General features: G+C 53.3%; 1 protein-coding gene across 1 annotated transcript in view; it reads left to right on the plus strand.

Moving 5' to 3' along the window:
- LOC103904694 (heparan sulfate glucosamine 3-O-sulfotransferase 3B1) overlaps positions 1 to 9,061 on the plus strand; it is a 95,294-nt gene extending 86,233 nt beyond the window's left edge. The window contains exon 3 of the mRNA XM_009286232.1: positions 8,411 to 9,061. Coding sequence (XP_009284507.1) covers positions 8,411 to 9,029 — 619 coding nt within the window. The 3' untranslated portion in view covers positions 9,030 to 9,061. The remainder of the gene's footprint in view (positions 1 to 8,410) is intronic.
- Positions 9,062 to 9,327: the final 266 nt, after the last annotated feature.

The raw sequence follows: 9,327 nt of genomic DNA on the forward strand, positions 1-9,327 counted from the left end.
TACGGCTGGGAGGCTTGGCTTTGGCTGCTGCTGGGGGTTTGGATGGGGACAGGGCATACGCCCGGGGGTCTCTGTGTCTCTGCGGGCTGCAGTTTAGGCAGAGGTTTGCACCTTGGGTGCTGGCTGCATCCCGTGTCGGGCTGTCAGCCATCTCCTAAACTTCAGAGGGAGCTTAGCTGAAAGCAGAGGAGGGAGGGACGGGAAGGCAGCTCCGCTGATAAGATGCTGCTTGACAGATACAGCGTGGAAACAGATGCTACCGGCTGCAAATGTAATGAGATACATGAATACCAAGACTTGCTCAAATAAACGCTGGCATCCACCATAAGGACGAGCTCAGGAACTCCCGACAACGCTAACTGTGCACCAGCAGCAAGCACAGAGCAGGCTGATTTGGGGGCCGGGGGGGAGGACAGGCCCTGCCTCTGTGAGAGCATTTTATTCAGGAAGGTGGCATATTAACGGTGTGCCACGTTTATTCCCTGCAGCGATGCCTGCGGCCAGGGCTGTGCCTGCAGCACCCAGCAGTGACCGTCCCTGCAGCCCGGGCTCCGGTGCAGGTGAAGGTGCCTGCACTCAGGGCCGGCTGCCTGCCACCAGGTCTGGTTTTGGGGGTATTTTCTAAGTGCCTAAAAGTGATGATACGCCCCGTGTGCTTTGAGAACTGCCCTTTCATCCCAGCACAGCTCAACACAACAAGGCCCTGTTTTCATGTATGCTTTGATTTTAAATCCCTCTGGAGTCTTGGGGATAGTAAAAAACCTGTGTCCTGGGAGGGACCTCGCTGAGCCAAGGTGGCAGGAGGCTCCTCAGCACATCTCGGGGGGCAAATAACCCAGGGACCGTTTACCCCTTGTAGAAATGAAGCAGTCCTGCCGCCTTTCCGACCACGGCCAAGGGAACAGAACCACGGTTATCCCAGCGGGTGATGCACTCATCCTGCATGGTTTGCAGTGGTTCAGTGGGGACAGAAGAGCAGAGCCAGAAGAAAACCCAAGGCCCCTGACCCCACTGCAGTTGCTTCGCGAGGGTGCAGGTGTCCTCTGGAAGATGACAGTTGTGTTGTAGATCCCCCCAAATAACACTTAGATCTTCCTGAGTGTTATCTTTACCCAGAGGATGGGTAGGGATGGGAGACACCCGCGGTCTTCGTTATCCCCTCCCAGGGCCATTCCTGCCTCTGACTTTGCTCCAACCTCAGCCCAGTCCATCCTCCATTAAAACCAATGGCAAGAGTCTCCCTTTGATGTAACGTCAGTTGGACTGGATTTTACATCCAGCAATGCAATGAGTGATTTTCTTTTTTCCATCCAGACCTCTCTGATCTTTTGCCACTTTCCTTTCAGCTTCCTCAGTCCCACAGCTTTTCTTGGAGGTTTTTTAAAAATTTTTAACAGATTCTTGAAATGCATCTTTCCATTTATTGATTTCACCTGACATCTAAAGGAGGGCAAAGCAGGAGGCTCAACTAACTCCGACATGCCCTCACAGCTCATCAAAGCAAATTTAGAGCCTTGCTAGAGCTGCCAGGGCAGCACAGCCCCTGGGCTGAGACACCGGCCTCACAGGAGGGACACATTCATCTCTTTAGCCAGCAGTTTTTAATTTATATAGGCATACATGCTACTGGTTACATCACGTTATCATTCTTGCCAGAGCATCTTTCTTTTCAATCATCTCCTGTACACACTGTAATGGTACTTCTGGGAGTGTGGGCTCGAGGGTGGGGGAAAAGCAACCACTTGTGATAGCAGGTTTTGATTTTTTTTAGAAATCTCTGTTGCAGAGTCGCTGCTTAAAACGATCTGGAAGAAAAAAGAGAAATGGGGGGTGGGGGGAGGAGAAGGCAACTTGCTGGTGGCTGCAGTAGCACAGGGAGCAATGCACACCGCTTCGGGGGCATGAGGCTGCATCAAGCCGCGGTGTTTGCTGTGCCTCAGTTTCCCCATCCTCCTTGTTCAATAGCTTCATGCTGGAGAAGGCTCCATATTTCCCCCAGGACTGCCAGCTGTGTTACATCCACACTTGTGCCCTGTCCCAGAGACAGAAATTCTGGCAGCATTTCTATGGAGAAGTGAGAGGTGAAATAAGCCCCCTCAGACAGTTAATATTCCCTCTCTGCTCCATTCTTCTAGCCTTGCCATAGCATCCGTAACAGTCACTTAACGCTTGACATACAGAAGGCAGCACACAAGTGAGAGGGGCAGACAATGCCATCAAGTGGGACTAAAGGGCACAAGAGTGCCAGCGCCCATCTCATTTGCTGCTTGGTTTTTCGGGTGGTTGATGGAGGGGGGTTCCCCTCAAGCCTTGAACACTGCTGGCTCCCAGAGATGAAAGGAATGTATTTTTTTCTCCTCCTTCTCTTCTTTCTCCCATACACAAAGACCAGATAATTTTGCACGAACAAGCCAATTTCATTTTTAACCATGCTGTTGCTTTGTGGTGCAAAGGCAGGACTCGGGACGGGTGGTTGCTGGTGGGAGAGTGTCCGATCCTCCCCGTGACCCCGTGTTACTTTTCTGGGAGCAGATTTGGCTCTTCCTTTCCAGAAAGGCTCTTCCGTGGGATGCAAGGTCCCGCAGCTGACTGCAGAGCTGTTGGGCTCTTTCGGAAAGAGCAGCATTTCTTTGATATGGTTTTTCCTGCGATGACCTCTTCGGTGGCACTTCCTTAATAACAACACTTGCCATCACAAGAGACTTCCTTTCCCACCGCTGCTGTGGGCTGGGGTGCTCCAAACCCCAGCCAAACCCTGGATGTTGAGTCTGGAGCAAAAGCAAACTGCATCTGGTTTAAGCTGAGCAAGGCAAAAAGTAACGGAGAGCAGGTTTCTTCTTTGAAGATTGCTCTAAGGTGTTTATTATCCCATTCAGTGGCAGCTCACCTAGAGCCATGGAAACGTCCCGGTGAGCCCTCTTGGATTCTCTAATATCTTCCCCGGGGGCTTTCCTTCCCCACCATTTCTTTGTGTGTATCCCACTGCTTGGACCTGTAGTTTAGACTTGTGGCTCAGATGGTAAAGGCACCTGGAGGCTGGAGCAAGGTGCTCCTCAGCCCAGGCTGTCCGGGGAAGGTGTCTTGGGGTGCAGGGTGGGGGTAAGCAACGCCCTTCTGCATCTGCTGTGTCTCATACACAGCCTGCAAGTTGCAGTGGGGTTAACGGAAAGGTCCTGATAGCTAAAATCACCAGCGTCTTCATGTCTTTGTACCTTTGGGAAGGCCCAGCTCTGTGTAAACAGGCTGTGCGAAACTCCGGCTTCACGTTTCTGCTTCATTCCCATCCTTTATCCAGCGGATAGTTCCTGGCCTGCGTGCCCTTTCGGGGCTGTGGCCAGGTCAGTGGGAATGCGGCCAAAGATAAGGGTAAACATCGACATGCCAGAGGAGGCTCTGCAGCGGCAGCTCCTCCTTCGCTGCCTCTGTGCTGCTGCAAACACGTGGGGAGAGCACTAAGTCAGCCCAGCAGCATGCTGGAGGGGTCCAGGGACACGAGCAATGTCCCCAAGCTGTCACTGCCATGCAGATGCCCCGGCTGCGGGTGTTTCTACATCTCAGGTCTTGGTTGATGGTGGTTTTGCACTTTCAGGCAATACGTCTGCCGTGTTTGCTGGGGTGCTTGCTTACCCACTCTGCTCGCCCCTCCTGCACCGAGCGAAGCTGTGACTGCCCCAGGAATGGGCTGAGCATGTGCCCACATCTCAGCCACCCCCAGTTTGCTGGTGCTGGGACCAGGACATCAGCATTTGGTGAGCAGGGGACTGATCTTTCTCCTTCGCTGCTCATTTGCCTTGGGTTGTTCCCTGCTCCGGCACCGAGGAGCTGCATTGCTGCATGAAGCAGCACACGCCTGTGCTGGGCCAAACCTCAGTTTGGCCCAGTTATATTGCAATTGCCATTTCAGGCAGTGCAGAAACTCACTTTTCTGCTGCAGATGAGCTTGAGGTAGATCTGGCCGTGCACTCAGATGGAGAAGGGTGTGCAAGACCACGCAGCTGAGGCGCTGCCTCGATGCAGGGCAGTGCTGCCCCTGGCAGCACAGCCATCCTTCCTCTCTATGGCATCAGGCTGGCACACCTTGTTCTGGATGATTGTTTCAATCCCCCCAGCTCTGATTGATAGGCTGATTACTTAAAAAGTGTCGTACTAGGACTGCCAGGGAGAAGGCACTCACCTGGGGTTAAAAAGAGATGAGTCCTGCCCTTAGCACGTGACTGGGGCAGGTTTTACTAGAGGCCAGAGAGCACATGGGGCTGATCGCTGTAACCACAGCAGCTTTATTTATCGCTCTGGGTTGCGATGGTGTGAGGCCTGGTGAAGAGCTGCCCTTATCTGCCGACTTCAGCCTCCCTCCGGGAGAGAGCTGGACTAGATTTATGTGGGAAAGCCTTGCAGCAAGTCCATCCACACTGCTTTTAATGCCTTGCATGCTGTGAAGGAGCCCAGGAGGTCCTGAGCAGGACATGGCTTGGTCCAGCTGGGAGCAAAGCAGCAGGTGGACGTCACACAGCAAGCTCACCTTGAGTTTTCTGGACCCAACACCAGGAGCACCTCCCACCTCTGCGGGAAACACAGCGGCACGGGGCTGCCTCTCCTACATGAAACAGGCTGTCCCCTCCCAAAAATCTCATTTCTGGAACCACCAATGCTTGTTTTCTCACTAATCACCAGCTTCTCTTGCTGCTTTGAGTCGGTGGGACAGCAGCACAAGTTGGCTGAGGCAAAACAGCTGCTTTAACCCATTTCCCATCCCCTGATGGAGCTGGGGGGGTACCCAGTGTGGGCTGGTGGCAAACACCACCAGCACGTATCATTGCATCCATTCCTCCAAGCTGAATTTCCGGAAAGACTCAACCCTTGGATGCTCAGTCTTGTAAGGAGGGAGCCCGATATGTTATTCTGGTTTCTTGACATAAAGTGATGCTTTCTTCCCCAGAGTTGTGCTCTTGCTAAGAACAGGGACTTGACATCGGGTGGCCTTTCTGTGGACTCTGATCTCCAGGCTTGAGCCAATACCCTGCTTGCCCTGGGAAACTTAAAGTCAAGCTTTTTAAAGGCATCATTGTACCGTCAATAAGGAGATATAAAAGCCATAACAAACATGACACCAAAGATCAGTTCCCACACCAGGAGTGTCTGAGGGTTGGGAGACTGTTACTGGGACGTCCTTATGGGACCCCAGCACTAAAGTGCCGATGTCAAGGACCGGCACACCAGGGTGCATCAGGAAATCCCAGAGCAGCACCGCGTGCGTCGCTGGGACCTGTAACCACCTGGTGCTCAGCCCTTGCACAGCATCACCCCCCCAGCCCGGCCCTCTGAGGCAGCCGACCCTGCAGCTGCGCCTCTCCCACCCTGGCCGGGTGCTGGAGGGTTTGCTGCAGCGGCTCTGAGGGAAGACAAATCCAAACCGTTGCATTACCAAAGTGAAGTCCCCCCAAAGCCCATTGGGGTGGGGAAGGGGCCACAACCCCCCCGTGAGCAGCAGCCCCATGAGCTACCTCCGGGGGCTTTGGCCAGACACAGGAACGGCCGTCTCGGACACCGCTGCTGGGAAGAAAGTACAGACCTAGAAAAGGCCAGATATGAATATGCATGCATAGCCGAAATGCTCCCTTTGAGGAAAGTCTTCCTCCCCTATTAAGTAATTAAATAAAGCCCCGAGCTCTACTAAAATTAAAATAACAGAATCCATTTATTCTGGCAGGGCCCACTGGTGGCTGCTCTTGCCAAAAACATTTTTGTGGTTCTTGTCTTTTCAAGTGGCTCTTTTGCAATAAAACCCAGATGCCATTAGTCCAGGGAGGCCTCCAGGCAACTGTTTACGTCCATGAAAGATGCCCTTTGTAATTAATGAATCTCCCAAAAGCTGTGGTAGCACATTCCCCGTGGCTCCTGGCGTGTCCCTGCCCGCCGGCCCTGGCAGTGGAGGTGCGTGCTCATTCCTGGGCACCGAAGAAAGCTTTTGTGTTGCAGCCTCGCCACGAAAGGGGTTACTGTCCTCCTTGGGAAGACACAGCGGAGATTTCAACTCTTATCAAAACACAAACAGAAGTCAGCTCGCCTTCCCGCTGCCCTCACCCCGCTGCTGCTTCAGCGGCTGCTGCTCTTGCTCAACAGCAAATTGCAGTTGTTATAGGGGCAGGGATCAGCTGGGGACTGAGCCGGGAGGTGGCGGGGAGGGGGGGGGGGGTTACAACCTGGTTCCTGCGCCCTTTCAGGGGTTCAGGTGCTTCCAGATGACTCAGTCCTTGCAGGGTTTCCAAACCAGAGGGCAACAACACCTGAGAAATGTGGGCTTGGTGCGCACGGGGGGAAAAGATGATTCATGAGACTGCCCTGAGCAAAAAACCATACGAACAGCTGCACTGGGCCAGAGCAAAGAGCCGTCCAGGCCAGTGCTTTCTTCCAGATGGTGGCTGGTATCAGGTATCTACAGAAGAGTGTGCAAAAGCTGGTGGTTTGTAGGGCTCCTTCTCCCATTATCTCCTCCCAGCTGTGGGCAATTGGGGTTGGGGACTCCCTGTGGCTGAAGTGGCTCTGGGACTCTCACATTTCATTGCCACCAACTCATTTTATCCACCGTGAATTTGGCCAGCCTGTTTCTGAACCATTTACACTTTTGGCCTTTGCAGCGTCAGGTGATGGCAAATCCCACTGTAGAATTATGTGTCTGCTCGGCAAAGGCCGTCCTCGTGCTGGTTTTCAACCCATCTCCATCCTTAGCGTCAGCAGTGATTACCTTTATGTCTTCACAGCCTTCAGGATGTGCGAGAGCTCTCTCATACCCCTCAGCTTGTTTCTTCTCCAGCCTGAATGTCCCTAATTCAGGGATTTTTCCCCCGAACAGAAAGCCTCAGCAAAGACCAGCAAACATTTTGCTTCTCTAGGACCATATCTTTGCTCAGCCTCTATGTAATGTGGTTGCAAATAGAAAGAATTGCTTTAGGAAGGGTCAGTCCTCGCTGCCTCATTTGTAACATAACGACTCAGCCTGGGGTTTGGTTGTTATTGGTGTTTTAGCTGTTGTTGGCTTTTCATTGTTGCTTTTTTGATAGATGAGTTTAATTTTGCTGGCATATTGCACAGGTTTGCAAACCAGATGTTGCTGCTGCAAGACGGTAACAGTAACGCAGGCAGGGAGCAGTTCATCACAGCACGTGGATGTCGCAACCGTGGCGAGGTCAAAGACGAGGGGTCAGGGCGTGAGGGGGATGCAGGTCCCTGCTCCTCAGGACCCGGGGCCGCAGTTGCCATGAGAACTGCTGGTGGCACAGCAGTGAACCTCGCCAACGCTGCCGCCACCTCCCATCCATCTCCCATTCCCCCGGGGAAGGACCGGACCGTTGGCAGGAGACCAAGCTGCAGAGAGGAAAACTCTGCTGAGAGCCTGGAAGGAGGGATGGGTTTGTGTAACCACATGGTGATGGTGTGAATCACTGGTGTTTTGCAGATGCTCGCTGCTGTCCGGGGGTGATATACAGGGCGATGTGAATGTGAGGGGATGGGATGTGGTGTGGCAGGCAAGGGGGAGCGAGGAGAGGAGCTGGGAGCACCCAGGAGGAGCAGACAAACGGCCGCTCATATGGCTCCTACACCTTCCTGGCTTGCCGCCTTTAACACGGAGGAGCTCAGGTTATCCTGCGGCCAAATCCTGCAGTCCTTTAGCAAATCATACCCAAGGCCTGGCCCAGGAGGGCTTTGAACTCTCAAGGGGACCATGGAGCAGGATGCACCCTGGCACGAGCCCCAAGCCCCTTCCCGTTCCCAGCTGGGAGAGCTTCCCGAAGCAGCCTGAGTGTAGGATTTCTTTGGGTGGAAGAAGGAAATCGCTGGGGTCAGGGGGCTGATATTGCACATTTTTATGTGACATCAGCTTGCTGCCACCTTGAAAATACCAAAAGATGGAGACTTACATCCTGGCCCTTGAAAATCCCCTGTGCCCTGCAGGAAGAGAGTGTTGTTACTCCAGAAATTCACTGTTATTCCAGGGAATTTAAGCCAATGTGCAGGAAACCCCAGTGTGGGCAGGGAGGAATTTAAAGGGGTAGGACATTAGGACTATAGAGATGTGCTCTGTTCTTACAGTGCCATTGCAAGAAGGGAGGCAGGATCCCCCTCAAGAAGCCCCTTAGAGGCCTTGAATAGGCAAAATAAGTTTAGGTCTAATTCTAGGTAAATAGGCAGCCAAAGGAAGTGGGAAATCAGGAGTGTGTTTAGATGCTTTGCTGAATCGGAGCCTCCTGACTGTCTGCGCAAGGGGGAAAGCAAGCTGGGCTGGAGGCGTGAGGCTCAGGAGCATCCTGCCTTCGGTGCCCGGGACATCCCCAGAGCACTGCCTGCGCTCAGCTCCCCCCACCCTGCCCAGGGGCATTCAGCGCTAACGTGTCCCTCTCTCCTCCTCTCTCAGGGACCTCATGCCCAGGACCCTGGAGGGGCAGATCACCATGGAGAAGACCCCCAGCTATTTTGTCACCAAGGAGGCCCCAGCCCGCATCTCCTCCATGTCCAAGGGCACCAAGCTCATCGTGGTGGTGCGGGACCCCGTGACCAGAGCCATCTCGGACTACACCCAGACGCTCTCCAAGAAGCCTGATATCCCCACCTTTGAGAGCCTGACCTTCAAAAACAGGACTACGGGCCTGATCGACACCTCGTGGAGCGCCATCCAGATTGGCATCTACGCCAAGCACCTGGAGAACTGGCTCCTCTACTTCCCCATCGGGCAGATCCTCTTCGTCAGCGGGGAGAGGCTGATCAGCGACCCCGCGGGGGAGCTGGGCAGGGTCCAGGACTTTCTGGGCCTCAAGAGGATCATCACCGACAAACACTTCTACTTCAACAAAACCAAGGGGTTCCCGTGCCTGAAGAAGGCGGAAGGCAGCAGCAAACCCCACTGCCTGGGGAAGACGAAAGGCAGGACCCACCCCGACATAGACCAGGAGGTGGTGCAGAGACTGCGGGACTTCTACCGGCCCTTCAACATGAAGTTCTACCAGATGACGGGGCAGGACTTTGGCTGGGACTGAGGCTGAAAAAAATAATTTAAGAAAAGGAAAATATAATATAATATATATTTTTTTTACATATCAGTAGAGAGGGGGGAAATACAGAAAAAAAAAATAGTTGTGCTGAAACATGGTTTGTTCTTTTTTTCTTCTGACACTGCTTTGTTTTCTTTCTTCTCTCAGAGGTGAGGTGATGTGTCTGACCAGAAAAGGAGGCTGTGAACAGCAGCCTGGTCCTATGGACATCACCTGCAGCTTGGCTGCTTCCTTCAATGGGCCCAAGGTTTAGCACTGTCTCTGTAAGAAAAAAGCAGGTGCA

This window comes from Aptenodytes forsteri, unplaced genomic scaffold (assembly GCF_000699145.1).
Source record: "Aptenodytes forsteri isolate BGI_AS27 unplaced genomic scaffold, ASM69914v1 Scaffold186, whole genome shotgun sequence".
NCBI classification, from domain to species: Eukaryota; Metazoa; Chordata; class Aves; order Sphenisciformes; family Spheniscidae; genus Aptenodytes; species Aptenodytes forsteri.